This window comes from Vanacampus margaritifer, chromosome 1 (genome assembly GCF_051991255.1).
Source record: "Vanacampus margaritifer isolate UIUO_Vmar chromosome 1, RoL_Vmar_1.0, whole genome shotgun sequence".
Lineage (NCBI taxonomy): Eukaryota > Metazoa > Chordata > Actinopteri > Syngnathiformes > Syngnathidae > Vanacampus > Vanacampus margaritifer.
Window position 1 is genome coordinate 46,972,258 of NC_135432.1, and position 17,474 is coordinate 46,989,731.

At 41.2% G+C, this 17,474-nt stretch overlaps 2 protein-coding genes across 3 annotated transcripts in view; one reads left to right on the forward strand and one right to left on the reverse strand.

Annotated features, from left to right (window-relative positions):
• The window catches only part of LOC144048747 (glucosamine-6-phosphate deaminase 2), a 267,445-nt gene that overhangs the window by 117,334 nt on the left and 132,637 nt on the right, over positions 1-17,474 (reverse strand). The gene's annotated exons all lie outside the window — the stretch shown is intronic.
• jkamp (jnk1/mapk8 associated membrane protein) overlaps positions 12,455-17,474 on the forward strand; it is an 18,272-nt gene continuing 13,252 nt past the window's right edge. Inside the window, exons 1-3 of one of the 2 annotated variants that reach the window (XM_077560356.1) lie at positions 12,455-12,711; positions 13,311-13,393; positions 15,357-15,511. In XM_077560356.1, the coding sequence (XP_077416482.1) occupies positions 12,705-12,711; positions 13,311-13,393; positions 15,357-15,511 (245 nt within the window). In that variant the 5' untranslated portion in view covers positions 12,455-12,704. The remainder of the gene's footprint in view (positions 12,712-13,310; positions 13,394-15,356; positions 15,512-17,474) is intronic. The other variant, XM_077560445.1, reaches the window with a different exon arrangement.

Genomic DNA, 17,474 nt, shown 5'->3' on the forward strand with positions numbered 1-17,474 from the left:
GTTCCCACGAATACCTTGTACTGCTGGGACTCTGACTGGATCCAATGGAGGACAGTGGTCGTATCAGTCCACAGCGTTGTTCCGTTAATGGGTAAGCAAAGTGTCAACATGTGAACCACAACACAGCTCTGATGATGAGGGACCTTCCATACTGCTTAACTCTTTGACTGCCAAAAACGTTAAATGACGTTTAGTAAAAACCTACAGAGGGCCGCCAAGGACGTTAAAAGACGTTCTCCGATTTTTTTTTTTGGAAACGGGTGGAGGAAAGCCTTGGCGAGCTGTGGTGAAAGTTTCAAGCAGATCTAGTTAGCCTAATGACTATTTTTGGCCCCTAGATAGCAGCAATGACTCTCTTTTGACAAGATTGGGTAGGCGTCAGTAGAAGACGAGAGGCGTAGCTAGAGGGGACAATGGCTGGGGAAGGGAAGAGAACATGGTGACCGGTTGCAAGCAGCTCACGCTTGAGCAGTTTTTTTCAAAGACGAAAAGCATCGACCAACGCTAAAGAGCACATTGATGACGACGATGATCATCATCGATGATGATGATGGTGACTCCGAGGTTGGAAGACGCGGCAGTAGAAGACGTGAGGTGGAGCTAGATGGCTGAAGAAGCGAACAATGGCGACCGGTTGCAAGCAGCTCACACTTGGGAATTTTTTTCAAAGACGAAAGGCATCGACCAACGCTAAAGAGCACTTTGATGACGACGATGATCATCATCGATGATGATGATGGTGACTCCGAGGTTGACGCTGAAGTTGCAAGCGTTGACGCGGCGGCTATGACGATGTCATAAAGGTTCACCGGCTAGCGATGCTAACAACGGAAAACGCGGAGCACAACCGAGCACGCTCAGGCGGACGTTCAATCGGACGACGAAGAGTGCCCCGAGTCCAATGCATATTCATCGGAGTAGTGGGTACAGTCTGCTACTTGCTATTCCCCGGAAAAAAAGGCCGTCAAGAAAGTGTAACGTCTGCACGCGAAAGGAGCCATCGCAAGTGAAACTAATCTGTTGTGCAAATCCTGCTGCGTCTCCTTGCACGCATGGGAGCGTTACAAAAAGAAAAACTGTATTTGAAACATCCACATAATTGTAAATAGTACCACAGTTGCACACATTTGTAAATAGTTTGCGAAATTGTTTTGTCAAATTGTTACACTGTTGAATGGAAATAAACGTATTTTGCAACCAAAAAACACTTTTTCATTGTTGGTGATAGCGTTTTACAGAAGTAAAGCACTATTTAGGTGTTTGTGGCATCATTCATGGACTAAAATAAGTGTACAATTCACTAGAGTGCATGAAATAACATCGTTTCACAAAAAGCTCTTTTTCTCCGCTTTTTGTTTCAAAACAGAGCATTTCGGTGAAACTAACCATTTTCTATTGTTGATTACTGAAGAACGGAATAAGGTAGAAACAAACTTTTTTTTCTGATGGAAGATGAGAGTTCAATCTTTCATTTGGTAGTACAGACGCTCCCCTACTTACGAACATTCGAGTTACGAACAACGGTACATACGAACATGTCTGCGCGCATGTCAAAAAATGTTCGGAAAGAGATGCTGTAAGTTAGATTTTGTATTGCGCACCTTTTTCCGAGTACTGTAGTGCTTCTTTCCGCCGCTAATACCGACGCTTGGCGCTGTGAGAGCTCACTCAGCATTGGAGGCTCAGCAACGTGTCGAGGAGGAGGAAGAAGAAGAAACGCCTGTCGCTCATAGATAAAGCCATCGCACTCTTCGAGCAGCAAGACCCAAATATTGAACGTTGCACAAAGGTTGCAAATCAATTGAATGATGCCATACAGTGCTACCGCATCATTTATGATGAAAAAAGAAGAAAACTGTGCAATCGTCGTTAGATCACTTCTTTCGGCCAGTTTCTAGTAAATCCTCCAAGGAAGATACTCATCAACCCTCATCTTCTTCTCCTCGACCCTCAACTTCTTCCTACATTGAAGTTACGGAGGAGGAAGTAACTTTTGAAGCCCATTCCAGCGACGACGAAGAACCTCTCATGATATAAAATCCTCCTCTTCCTCCTCCTCCTCTCCTTAAGCATCGAGTACATCTTCCAAAAGTAAGTTAAACTTCATTTTATTTATCTTATTACGTACATGTACATACTGTGTGTGTCTCTCGCTCTCTCTCTCTAACATACGTAGTACAGTACTGTACGTATTCTCTTTAAACATAAATTATAATACAAAATATAGCACTGAAGCAACTTACGAACAAATTCACCTTACGAACGATCGCTCGGAATGTAACTCGTTCGTAAGTTGGGGAGCGTCTGTATGTGTGTTTCCATAGTCCAAACACAACATTTTCTGTGGACCTTGAAAGATCAGTCAAAATGCTTAAATCGGCTGGCACTGGCGACATCCCGTTTCTGAAAACGTCTGGCAGTCAAAGAGTTAACATGCCCACAAGAGTGCCGACTGCAGCAGCAAAGCCCTCAATGCCCTGGTAGTCTCCTGATTTCACTGGAGCAGCATTCAGGATGGTTTTCAGTTTTCCTTGAACCAGCTGTCGGGGTTTCCCATACCTCAACTGGAGGGCGAGCATGGTACTGGTGTATGGAGTGGCACAGTTAATATATCGCTTAGCAATCTGGACTACTGCAGGGAATGTCAGATGGTCGAGAAGGACTTGATATTTGTAGTCTTCAGTTAAATGGCTGTGAGGTCCAAGCAAGCTATCTAAACCTTTCTTGAGCATGTGAAAGTCACTCTCCTTCCCTGAGCTGAAGATGCACAGCTTTGACTTGGGGATACCAAATGACGAAGCAATAGCCATTTCTAAAATATTGGGTGTGTGGACGCTGACAGGAAGCTGAGAGAACTGACAGACTGGTACTACTGGTGGCGTTGCTGCATAGGAAGTGTATGTAGAGGGTAATACAGTCCGTGGCGCAGGCTGGGAAGGGACTGGTGCGGTATATGTTGGTGAGTACGTAGGTACACTATAGGTAATTGCTGGAGGATCAATTACATGCTGTGTAGCTACACCTGGAGATGTGGTGTAATATAGAGATGGAAGCAGAGCAGTAGTAGCATCATCTACAGGAGGAGGAGGCAGAGGCCAATAGTCCTCAGGCTCTACAGGCGGTGCTGGATCTGCTGCAGGGAGTGGTGCTGTAGGCACTGCTGGGGGTACAGGAGCTGTCCCCGGTGCTGAAACTGGAACCACTGCTGGCGGGATCTGCTGAAGCTGTAAGGGCTCAAGAGGGGCGAGCAACAGAGGCGATGCAGGAAGTATAGGAGGTACATGAGAGGTAGGCAACAGTTGATGAGACCGGAGTGGAATAACTTGCTCCTGAAGACGTGATGTAAATCCTGCTTCTGGATTGATGCTCACTTGGTGGTAGGCAGATTCTCTCAAGGTGAGGCAGGCTGCTGTACTGAGGTTGCTCTGCAGCATAACTGTAGGGATAATAGGGCCGAGCCAAGGCACTAAGTGAATGTGAAGTCGCTCTGACAATATTCATCTCTTTTTCCAACTCTCTCATTTGTTGGCTCATAGCCTGCCAACGTGCCTCCAAAAGATTCATTTTGTTCACATTGTTCTCCACTGGCCGATAAGCTGGTGCTGAAGTAGTAGACCATCCATCTGGGCTCGGTGGAACTATGTATCTTAATGGCAGAAGTGATACTGGCATCACTGTGGATGGTTGAAGACGTGTTGGTGGGTAGCTTAGTTCAAAGTCCTCCAGATGTCCAGGAATGCGGCACACTCTGCTGGGACAGTAACTCAAAGGTGTCTACCCATCGTAGAAGTTTCTGGATGTGGCCATTGCGCAGCTCGTGTAGATCCGGCTCAAAGGACCACTTGTAGAATATTATTGTAAGTATGCTGGGTCTACACTCGTCTTTGGTTAGAAAGACTGCAGCGAATCCGGAGATTGGTTTGAATGTCTTTAATCACCACAATGATGACAGAACACGTTGTTACTGAATGTTGATGGTGTTGTGGTTATGAAGTTGTGATGATGTTGTGGTTTTCTATAAGAAACAAATAAATTAAAAATAATTACAGTGATGTCCATTGAGGCATTACTAAAACAATATCAATTGTTTCAAGTAAATAAAGAAATATATCAGTGTCACAAAATGAATTTTACAATCATATTTGTACACTAAACAAGGCAGGTTACAAATTTTTATAATGCAGTCTCTTTACACGAAATGTCCACAAGGGTGCACCAAAGACCGCATTATAGGCTTCAAACTACAGCCTCCTAATAAGTGACGTCACGGGAAAACGACAACTCCAGCCTTGTGAAAAATGGCGACCAAAACAAACAGTGAAATCTAAAAAAACGGCAGAAATTAGGCATTTTACATGGGGTAACTGTACTTAGAATTGACAAATTGCACACCGAACTATAAAGAACTTAGTTATTATACTTACAGCATCAATTACGCACAACGAGCGAGTTAACAAGAAAGTCTGATGTGGGCTGTCTTACTCTGGCTGCTCCTTCCGCGTACTGAACACTAGGATCAAAAGGCGCATGTCTACATTACTGTTGTAATGACGTAATCAAGAGTCTCTTAACTCTTTGACTGCCAAGCGTTTTCAGAAAAGGGATGCCATGGGTGCCAGCTGATTTAAGCATTTTGACTGATCTTTCAAGGTCCACAGAAAATTTTGTGTTTGGACTATGGAAACACACATACTGTACTACCAAATGAAAGATTGAACTCTCATCTTTTGATAGCAAAATACGTTTATTTGCATTCAACAGTGTAACAATTTGACAAAAAAAATTGGCAAACTATTTACAAATGTGTGCAACTGTGGTACTAATTACAATTGTGTGGCTGTTTCAACTACAGTTTTTCTTTTTGTAACACTACCCTGCGTGAAAGGGGACGCAGCAGGATTTGCACAACAGATTAGTTTCACTGCGATTGCCCCTTCGCGTGCAGACACTACACTTTCTTGCCGGCTTTTTTTCCGGGGAATAGCAAGTGTATACTGCAGTGTGTGTTTGGCCATGTTGCCATCAAGTCTACTATCAGGATCATGATACGGTGACGTTACGGTGGTGTTACGTCTGGTTTCCTCATGTCCTTCAGTTCCTATACCGGGTGGTAGATGTTCTGATCTTATCATCTTATCCACTCCATTCATGGTGGGATCGTAGTCCATAACCAGTGTCTTCTCCGTGATCAGACTGTACCCACTCCTCCGATGAATATGCATTGGACTCGGGGTACTCTTCGTCGTCCGATTGAACGTCCGCCTGTGCAGAAGTGCTCAGTTGTGCTCCGCGTTTTCCGGCCTTAGCATCGCTAGCCAGTGAGGCTTTATGACGTGATCATAGCCGCCGCGTCAACGCTTCCAACTTCGGCGTCAACCTCGGAGTCACCATCATCATCATCGTCATCATCAATGTGCTCTTTAGCATTAGTCGATGCTTTTCGTCGTTGAAAAAAATGCTCAAGCGTGAGCTGCTTGCAACCGGTCGCCATTTTTGCTTCCTCAGCCATTCTCCCCTCAACACTCTAGCTCCGCCTCACGTCTTCTACTGACGCCTACCCAATCTTGTCCAAAGAGAGTCATCGCTGCCATCTAGTGCTCAAAAATAGGCATTATACTAACTAGATCTGCTTGATACTTTCAGCACAGCTGGCCAAGGCTTTCCTCCACCCGTTTCCAAAAAAAAACATAGTGAATGTCTTTTAATGTCTTTGGCAGTCCTCCGTATGATTTTACTAAACGTTATTTAACGTTTTTGGCAGTCAAAGAGTTAAAGGCACAACATGTTGGAGCAGGGAAATTTGCACAGCAGCTTTAAAACTGTACTTCATTTCCTTTGTTGTAAATGTTTTCAACTAAAACACATTAATTATTTCCATAGTATACATTAACGCATCACTTTGATTCCCGCGCTTGCGCTGTCGCTTGCGCCATGTTTTTCTCATACTCGCAATGCATTGTGTTCTCATTGTGGCTCCATCAATATCACATCATCCTTACCAAGAATGCCACTCTCCAACAGTTTTTTATACTCCTCCCCTGACTGTACATCTAAGAGAATCCCTAAGTTTTTGTCATGGCGAGTCAGACTTGAACTATGCTCTTGCAGATGTTATTCAATCTGAACACACAGGGGCAACACAAGAAAATAGACTCCTTTTTTTATATTGTATCTGCATCAAACGACACATTGCATGAGTCACACTGAGAGGGGGCAGTCCGCGGGAAACTCAAGGAACTTTAATCAACACACAATGAAAGTGAACTTCATAGCTGGATGCTCTTCCGAATTGTTTAAGATAATATGACGGCAGTATCAATCTCGGGGACTTCACATTAAGCATTGCAAGCAAAATCAGTTAGTGTTTCTCCTGTTAAATTATGCCGCAACAGTTAGGACATAATCTTGAGCAGTGCCTCTTCTTTTGTGAGCGGAGCATCTGGATACAACTGCTTGTCACCAGTAGATTCTCTGTTCTCATTGACCTACTGTATGAAAGAGAAAACAAAATCCAAGCACTCATATTATCTCATTGACATAGTTTAGTTAACTTTGGTTGCATTTGGAAATATTTTTTTCCCAAAGTTCTCACGTGAACATAGAGTTTGTGTTATCCCACAATAAAAGAAATTCAATGTCTGACTTACATTTGATGTGTGTCATCTTATACTGAAAAGGCCAAATTACTCGAAACGGTGCTGAATTAAAGGTTTCTCAATTGGGATAAAAATATATATTATATATATATATATATATATATATATATATATATATAAATACGGAATAAACCAGCCTATTCAGTTGACGACTGAAGGCTACATTTCCGAACCACCAGAAACATTTGCAAATACTGTATCTGTCATGTTTTGGTTCTGTGGGGGTTGGGTTTTTGTTTGTTATGTGTGTTCTTGTTTTTGTCTGTGGTTGGTGTTTTTTGTCTTGTGTTCCTGGTTTCTTCCTTTGTCTCGTTATGTCTATCCACGTCCACCTTCCCCAGGTGTGTCTCATTAGTGTTAGTGTATTTAGGCCATGTCCACACAAAAGCCCGTTTCATTATATCCTCACAAGTTTCTAACCGTTTAGGCCATTCGTCCACACAACGCCGCTGTTTCGGAGCTTGAAACCGGGCTCCAGTGTGAAAAGATTTCAAAATGCTGTACGCTTATGTCTGGACACCATATGCAGGATACTCCTCCAGTGATGACGTAATGGTCGCAGCTCGATAATGACGCATTGTCGTACTTTAATGATGTATGCTCCAATTCTCGCGTGACTGTGCGACAACCGCCAGTTTATCAACAAAGGCGGATAGCCGTGTCGTAGTCGTTTTGCGCAACTTCCTTAGCTTGCTTATGCTTTTGCAGCAGAATATTTTGCTTCCTTTTTCCTACGTTCAACAAGCGGTGTTGTACTTAAATCGCCCGCCATTGTCACTTCTTCTGTGTTCGTCTTCATGTTGTATCGATACATGCAAAGCCATGTTTGTTCTGTAAATTGCAATAAAGTTTTTTTTTAAAGTGTTCATCTTCTTCGCTGATTCTTCTACGCTTTCCGTTAACTCCTGTGGCTGCGCTTTGCATATACTGTACATTACAGCCATTAAACGTCCTCGGCATCTTCTTTTGATGCAAAGTCTTGAAATGCTTCTGTGTGTTCCAGTGACGTGCAATGAGCTCTAGGTTTGGGTAGGCAGGCAGTCATAAACTGAGACACACACACCAATTAAAAATTTGTGTGTCAAGTGTACAACAAATCCTAGAGTGAACATATTTTCATTTCCCCAAAAAGAGGACACTCAGGCCGACCACAAGATACTTGATTCTCAGATACAAGGTGCCATAGATTCAAACTATTTTAACATATGCCTCCTCTGTATGGGTAAAAAATAAAATAAACAAACAAAAAAACATTGCTCTCTTTTGAAGCTTACATTTTTTGCTCCGCAATCTTTTTTTCTTCTTCGGCCGGGGTTCGTACACATCGCCTTCGGTGCGGCAGCTCAACATTTGCCACTGCTAAAGTTCTGGGCCACTGCCACAGCCAGTGCGCGGTTTGCCAGCCACGGTAAACGTTGCAGTGCACTCCGCCTCCCATCTGCCGCGCAACGAAAAACGGACAATTTCAAACCCACCCGGACGCCCAGAAAGAATGTAATAAAGTGGATATCTCCCTGTAAAACAGTCTAATTCCTCACAAAATCAAGCTAGCAATAGCAATGCCAAACACCACGTAAAGTGAAACAGCCAGTTAATCGAAGCACATTCTCTGTCCCTTACTTTGCTGAAGATTTGGTAGCTAAGCCGTTGGTCTCCCATCCTTCAAAAGCTGACATTTGTTCTCAAAAGAAAGACATGAAAATTAAAATAGTTTTATATTTTCCAGAGTGGCGTCATTTTACCACCGTACTGTGCACTATGTGTGTTTTGAATTCACGAATGCACTGTGCGAACGTACGTTCGCATAGGAATAATACAGCGACGTAAAAAGGATGCGTAGCGTCCTGCCTGTTTGCGTAAAGGACTTTTCTACTGGGAAACTGACTATGCATGCGCGAACACACATTGCTACGCGGACAGGGCTGGGAAAAGCACAGTATCTGTGTGCCTTCAGGAGGATAATTTTTGCAGCATTTTTGCCTGCATTTTTAACTGAGATATGAATATCACCAAATGTTGTCAGTTTTAAACCTTTAAGGCTTTCTGAAATGAAATAAATAATTTGAAAAAAATTTTTTTTAAGCCAAACGGCCTGGGGCAGGCTGTGCCTACCTTGCCTGCCCTGACAGTACGTCACTGGTGTGCATGAGATTTGTTTGAGGAACGAAGCCGGCTTTGCTTCTATCTGGATGGGGCCTTGGTCTGTTGTGTTTGTCCAGGTGGTGTGGGTGCATTGCCTATGCTATGTGTGGAAGTTCATGCGTCAAGTTTTCGTCACAGCTAAGTAGCCATTGTCACCGCCAAGTAGCCTTCGTCACCGCTAATCAAGTTATCGCCACAGCTAACCAAATCGTCCTCGTCACAGCCAAGTCATCTTCGTCATCTTCAAAGCCATAGCCGCCCCACGGCAAGCCAAGTCAAACCACGTCCAGTCCAGTCATGGCGACCAGTCTCGTCAGATCTAGTCATGGTGACCAGTCCCGTCATGTTCTGTCAAGTAATGGCGACCAGTCCCGTCATGTTCCATCAAATCATGGAGACCAGTCCAGTCATATCCCGTCAAGACATGGTTGTCTGTTCACCTTACTCCCTGTAGCCGCGTTTCCACCGTAGTAACTTTGGGGTAAATTTACGGGGCTAATGTTGCTAGATTTCATGTTCATTGAATAATTTACTGCATAGTAAAACGTTACCGTTTTCGTCCAATGGAGTGTGCTAACGCTCCTTGGTAAACATTTAGCAATGCTATTGCTCAAGATTCTGTTTTATTGACAAAGAATCTGTATTTCTGTATGATTTGTTTTTGTTTTAAGGTATTTATAAAGGCAACAGGCAAGGTTAAAATGTTTATTTACAATATAAATTGTACTCAAGAGATCGTTAAGGCTATAAAAGGTAATAATTTAAGGCAATTAATTTATAGTATATGGTAGGGTGACCAAATGTATCCGCTTTTGGGAGGACAGACAATTTTCTTACATCTTGTTGGTTTTATAAATTCATGAAAATGTACGGTGGGCATTACGTGACTAATAGGAGGTGCACTGTGTAACTGCGACTGTTTTTGCCCCGCAAGTGGAGGACTATCTTAAGGGAAAAGACCTCCCAGTTAAGTGCCTCTTACTGATGGACAACGCTCCTGCTCACCCTCCTAGTTTAGAGAACGATTTAGTGGATGATTTAGTGGATGAGTTCAGCTTCATCAAAGTGAAATTTTTACCCCCCAATACCGCCGAGCTATTTCAACCTATGGACCAACAAGTCATTTCCAACTTCAAGAAACTGTACACGAAAGCCCTCTTCCAGAAGTGTTTTGAAGTGACCAATGACACACAGTTAACACTTAGGGAATTTTGGAAAGATCACTTTTCCATTTTGAATTGCGTCATTGACAATGCATGGACTCAAGTGACTCACCGGACTTTGATTTCAGCATGGAAAAAACTTTGGCCACAGGTCTTTCAGTCAGAGAGCCACTGATCTAGTTGATGACATTGTGTCCTTGGGGAAAACTATTGGACTGGAGGTGGACAATGGAGACATCGAGGAGCTGCTGGAGGGCCATTCAGCCGACTTAATGGCTGAAGAGCTGCTGCACTTGCCAAGGGAGGAAGTTCAGAGTTCTGCCATAAGAGAAGTGTGCGCTAAGTGGGGTGAAGTTCAACAATTCATGTAAAAATTCTACCCAGATAAAGTGTTGGTGAATAGAGCAGTGAACATTTTTAATGACAACGTCATGGGTCACTTTAGAAAAAATTGTGCAACGAAGGCAGATACAGACAATGCTGGACAAGTTTTTCTCAAAGAGGGAAGGAAAGCTACAACTTTAGAGAGCGATCCGGGGGAAGTGAAGAGACTGAGCAGAAAAAAAAGCCCCGAAGGAAAATTACCATGTCAAACCATGGAGGGCGACTTCCCTTCCACATCCATCCACTGATACCATCACATCGCAACAAAAAAGGTAAGGTACAGATTTTTTTTGTTGATTATTTTTTGTTTTATTTGTTATTGTTTAAATGCACAAGGTGTACATGTTTTTACAAAAATAGGAATTACTGTAAAATAGGATTAAAAAAAAACTAAAATTGGGAGCTTCGGAACAAATTAATTGCATTTACATTATTTCCTATGGGAAAAAACATTTCGGAGGTTGAACAAATCGGACTTTGACACTTCACAGGAACCAATTGTGTTCAAACTCTGAGGTACCACTGTATCAGCAACAAAAAGCTAATTTGTACTTCTATACTTATTTTTACGGGGTGGGGGTTATTCAGTTTTTGTTTCCCATGATATTATTTCTCTCTCTAATGGCGTCCATTACAATTACAGTATAGGCCGATTGCCAGTTGTATAAATTAGGTGATGACAGAGAGCAAATAGTTTCCTTACTGGGGAGCTGGCCACACTGCTCTACTGTTTCATTGTAATATTTTACAAATGGCCACCAGATGTCGCTGTGAAAAGATCGATTCCTTTTGTGAATCAATTGTTTCAAATGATTTGATCGTTTCAATGTTCCATTACTGCCATCCCTACTAGTCAGTTCGTCCCCACCTCCCCATGTACAGCTCCAGTAGCAACGGTCCCCCTTGCGCTCGCTCTCCATCCCTCTCTCTCTCTCTCTCTCACACCCTCTCTCTCTCTCTCTCTCTCTCTCTCTGTCTCTCTCTGTCTCTCTCTCTCTCTCTCGCCCTCGCTCTCGCCTTGAATCTTAGCTAACCAATCACAATCGCAAGTTGATTTGCAGGTTAATTTAAAAAATGTTGCATATAAGATTATAGATTTACAACACGTTACAGCCATATTATCCAGGCGTCCACTATAACAACTAAGAACACGAGATAACTTCCCAAAAAACATTTCCATGTTGTTCTTATGTGGGAAAAGAGTCAAAGTCAGCAAAAATAATATAAATACATTTCGCCCAGCAGAAAAAAATGCGGGTTTGAAGGGGCTACTGTTGTGTATATAGTGCATTTAGCAATGTGTTTGTATTATTATTATTATTGTTGTTGTTGTTCTTGATAACAATAATAATAATATCCATCCATCCATTTTCTTAGCCACTTTTCCTCAGAAGGGTCGCGGGGGTGCTGGAGCCTATCCCAGCTGGCTTCGGGCAGTAGGCGGGGTACACCCTGAACTGGTTGCCAGCCAATCACAGGGCACACAGAGACAAACAACCATCCACACTTACACCTATGGACTATTTGGAGTGTTCGATTAACCTGCCATGCATGTCTTTGGAATGTGGGAGGAAACCGGAGTACCCGGAGGAAACCCACACAAGCACGGGGAGAACATGCAAACTCCACCCAGGAAGGCCGAAGCCCGGACTCGATCTCGCGTCCTTTGCACTGGGAGGCGAACGTGCTAACCAGTCAGCCACCGTGCCGCCTAATAATAATATTAATAATAATAATAATAATTATTATTATTATTAATATTATGTTCTATTGTATTCTCTTCTAATCTTGTCTAGTTCAGTCTAATCTATCCTAGACTTTTTTTTGGGTGTGTCCTTGTTGAAATATGGATTACAAATGTTGACAATAATTCAACTGGAATTATTATTATTTTTGTACACATTTTAAGGTTTCTCAAAACTTGTTTTAAAAATGGGAAGATTTATTATTAATTATTAACAAGTATGTAGTATAATAACTACGCTTATAAACTAAACTGCTCGATAATCAGTTGATTGTTGGTAAGCCGCTATTTTGAGTCCTTTAAAAGAACATGTACGATGAAAACACATAGTAATAAAAGAGAGGCGGAGCGAGGTGACTGTGGCAAGATGGCTGCTGGTGCGGACGTTCTATTCCCTTGCCCAGCAGCACGGACGAGACATCTAGACTTATATGATATCTATGGCTTCAACTAGTTTCAGGCTTATGTCTAACCACTCCAGCGCAATAGGTAGCGGTAACGTACCTTATTCGTCAGATGCCAATTAACAAAAGAAGAACACGAAGGAAAAACCGTTTCCGCCTGTGACTGTCTCAAAACATCTACCTCAACAACGGAGGCGTTGAATTGTTTCCAATGATAGGTTAGTGCTGTTTCTCAACAACAGTCAAGATCTTATTTATGCCGTTTATCAAATTGTTTTGATCGCTATGCTGGATATTTAAATCGTGTAAAATTCTGTTTAAGATGTCTCTGAAAGACAGCTGCCTACGTACCTACTACCTGATATATTTAATTAGTGTAGTCTACGGTAATGTCATGTTCTTTATTGTTAAAGTAATGCACCTAGTGAAGAAATAGGACAAAAGATGTATATGTGCTCTTGGTTTTGTCAAAGTGTTGATTTATATCCCTATGTCAGTTGGCCTCACCACCGGGTTATATCGGTAGTAGTAATGAAACATTTGGATTTAAATTTAAACAGAAAATATTGCTTTTGTCTTTCACAGACATACTTCATTTTTCAGTTACAATGTAGGTATTCATAAGTATATGTACGGTATTTATTTAGCTCAGCAGACCCTGCTGTAATTTGGACGATTTGTTTATTTGATGCCGCAACACGTTTATTTTTACAAAGTATACATTCAACTCCATGTACTTTGTGTGAACTGTGGATTAATTTGTTGAATTCTGAATTAGTAATCAGTAAAATATCTCCATCTGTCCATCCATCCCTAGAAGCTGTGGCCATGAGCGCAACATGCCCGGGCCTGTACTGTGGCAGAATAATGTTCAATGGATCAGTGGAAAGAGAATGTGGAGTAAGTATAAACCAACTATAAAGCACACTTTTTAAGTGTAATTAATAGTAGGGCTTAACGATTATGGAACATCTAATTGCAATTTTTTCCCCCCAAAATTGCAATTGTGATATCATATGCGATTATTTTTTTCAAGGTCCTTTTCAATTATTTTTTTACCCAACAAAAAGTTAATTACAATATCAGCTCTGTTATAGATTACATGATCTTAAGATAAAGGCAAATGAAGCCTTCATATCACCGTTTTTTCTACCACAATTACAGTTACAATTTACCACTTCAACATCACTTTTCATGTTGCATGAAACATGACATGTCAACACTGCACTTTTTAAACACTGCATTTATCAATAATTAAATGCACTATACATAGTGTATTTAAAAAAATAAATACAACTTCGCTATCTCCAGTCAGTAAACTCACATATGCTAAATTGTAGGCAAAGTAAAATTCTACCTGCTTATATGACGTAACATTTTCCGATTTGATTTCAAAAACCACTAGCATTCTGTAGCAATCCTTGTGGGTGCGTCGCAGGTTGCGTAGTTTCCCATGGTCTGGACGGGCCATGAAGTCGTCAAACTTTGGTTTTGGTAAGCTAAACACGTTAGGAGCTGTTGTGTTCTGGCGTGGTTACGGCCGACAGTTACTTGCAAATTGTCATTAAAGAGTTGTTGTTTGTTCGCCGCTTGGCCTGATTAGTTCACCAATGCTACAATACATGTACATTAAAAGGAACCCCGACTGTAATGACAAGTTTGCTCTATATTATTTATTTGGTTGTCAGTTTAATACATTTTGTACAAACTTTATTTGCCGGCAGTTATTTATGTGACAATTGATTCAGTGCGTAGTGACGTAGAATGGCAGCTGGCTTCTGCCGAGCAACGTGAAACGCTTATAAAGAAAGCAAGGTAAGCCTCGTAGCATTCCTAAAGAAACAACATGCGATCGGGAGAGTCACCCGAGCCGTGCTCTCGTCATTCATCAGACGCATTCAAGAGTTTTGATCGTCCCTTTAGGAACGCTATGAGGCTTACCTTGCTTTCTTTATAGGCGCTTCACAGAGAGACAGCCAGCATTCTACATCACTACGCACTGAATGCGTTGCGACGTAAATAACAATGGCGGCGTACGTTCAAATAAAGTTTCTACAAAATGTATTAAACTGGAAATGATTTTTGAAAAATGAATCTCATCGTTATGTTAGTAACAACCAACCAAATAATTAATATGGAGCAAACTTGTCATTACAGTCGGGGTTCCTTTTAAAAGAGGTTGCAGCGGCAGCACCTAAATGATGGTGAGTAATGACGGGCAATAATCATTTCGTCCATCCTAATTTTCATTCATGAAATCGGACGACACAACATATGGCCACTTACAGACCTATTTAGCCTCAAAATATAGGACAACTCAAATTTATCAGCCGCTGCCACACACTCAGTTTACAAAACACGTGACACTACGGCAGCCGAAAAGTTATGACTCACAACAGTGAAGTGTTGTTTTAAAACCAAGATCAAACAGATTTAACATGTTAGACACTCGTGTCAAGGTCTCACGAGACCAAAAAACTCACCAAAATTACCTGCACTTATGGCGCCGTCAGGCTTTAGTTACAGCAGTGACGATCCTGCTCCCCCTCCCCTTTCACTCCTTCAGCTCCGTTCCAATGAGCATTTAAATCACGCGTTTTATCAAATTTACGCAAATGCAATTAATCGTTCAGCCCTAATTAATAGTTAAACAAGCTGTATTTAGGTAGCAATTTCAAACCTGTTAGGCATTCGTACCATGTGTACAACAAGGATTCAATATATCGTCGCTGTCCTGTGAAAAACACTTTATGTCCGTTCTTTTTGTTGTTGTTGCGTTTTTGGAATATCTGCATTTAGTTTCATCCCAATATTTTTGTAGTGTTTCTTTTATACATATATGTATTATTTTGATCAACTGCAGGTTTGCCCTCGTGGAGAGCGGGCCAACGTCCAGAAAGTGTGTGAACGGTGCACTGAGTCCCCTCAACTTTATGATTGGCTCTATCTCGGCTTTATGGCCATGCTACCTCTCGTGCTTCACTGGTTCTTCATTGAGTGGTATTCTGGTAAGAAGAGGTGAGAATTATTTTTAAAATACATAATTGCGGAAATGCAAAAGTTGCTACAAACTACGAGCGAATTAACAACAGGAATGTCATATGTCTATGTAGATTCTCAGTCATCCAGGTCATGGTAATAAGCTAAACTTAAATCGTGGCAACTGACATTTCACTATTCATCGCAAAGCTTGAAATAAGCGTGTTTACATTGCACTTTGCGTGTCAAAATGTGTAATTCACACCTCAATACACATTGACTTGCAAAACTAAGAATCAAACACTGAGACAAAAAAGTAGTGATGTGTCTGTCGGTCCCGAATGAAAGCCTGCACACAGTATTGTCAATTACTAATTGTCAATTAGACTCTTGACTGCACGGAGCTGTATTGCTGCCCGACAGTTGCCGCACCGAGAAGAAAAAGGGAAAGAAACAGAGCAATGAAAAGCAACATGAGGAAAAAAAAAAAAACCCCACTGAAAACATAATCTATGATAATAATGAAGGTGCCAGTAATGCAAGTGTTTTGCTGCTTAATGCTGGATGGAGACTGTGCATTGTAGCAATGTCAGTCTCTCCTGAGAGAATCTTCTCCAGAACGGGGCAGTTATTTTCAAACAGAAGAAACCAGGTGCATGCCCTCAAAGCAGAGGCACTTCACTATACAAAAGTTAACTGGATGCTGTTTTTCCCATTTTTATTTGACATATTTTCATTTATATGTTGTGTTTTGAAGTGATTCAGTGTTGTTTCATTTTAGTTTAGCAGAAAAAAAAGTTGAAAGCTTAAATTATGAAAAGTTCAGTTGAAAATAGTTAAGGTTTTTGGTACTTTAACTCTTTGACTGCCAGACGTTTTCAGAAAAGGGATGCCGTGGGTGCCAGCCGATTTGAAGCATTTTGACTGATCTTTCAAGGTCCATAGAAAATTATGTGTTTGGACTATGGAAACACACATACTACCAAAAAAAGATTGGACTCTCATCTTTCATCAGAAAAAAAAAGTTTGTTTCTACCTTATTCCGTTTTTCAGTAATCCACAATAGAAAATGGTTAGTTTCACCTCTGTTTTGAAACAAACGTCTTTTAACGTCTTTGGCACTCCTCCATAGGATTTTACTAAACGTTATTTAACGTTTTTGGCAGTCAAAGAGTTAAATTTGGTTGTATCAGTGATAATTTTGTGGCAGAAATAGTTAGTTAATTAGTCATATTTTTCATCACGAAAATTATTTTTCAGACGAAAATCAATTGAAAACTAAAATAGAAGCCGTTCATTGAGACTATAACAATAACTAAAATTGACTGCCAATTTCGTTAATGACTAAAATGAAAATGAAAATATAATATATTTCAATGAAAGAAAAAATGTATAAACCTGTTTGTGTATACAACTGCACTTTGATATGTATGTACATTTACCAGTAGCACATATATATATATATATATATATACATGTAATTCATACGCATACATACAGTACGCTATAATAATTCCTCATACTCACATATACAATTTTCATTACACTTGGGGTCAATCAGCGACTTTGACATACCTGTAGAAGACAAAACAGGACACGGCTTGTCTTTGCAGTTGTCATATGCACAACTGCTTTCTAAACATACAAACATCCGTATTTACAGAGTGAAACAAACACCTGCTCAGCATTGGTCACCAGAGGTGGCATATCCAAGTCCAGAAAGTAAAAACCTTGCCACAGTTTGGCTTTAGCCCCAAGCGCTAGCTAGCTAGCTCCCATAGTGCTTGTTTACCTTTTAGTTAGCTCTCATAGTGGTTGTTTACCTTTTAGCTAGGTCCCTAGCTAGCTGCCATGGTGCTTGTTAACTTTTAGCATCGGGGGCTAAAGCTAAACTGTGGCAGAATTTTTACTTTCTGGACCTGAATTTGCCACCTCTGTTGGTCACGTTACAGAAAGTAAAATTTGCGCCTGAAACGCGACTCTGTAAATCAGCTACAAAAAC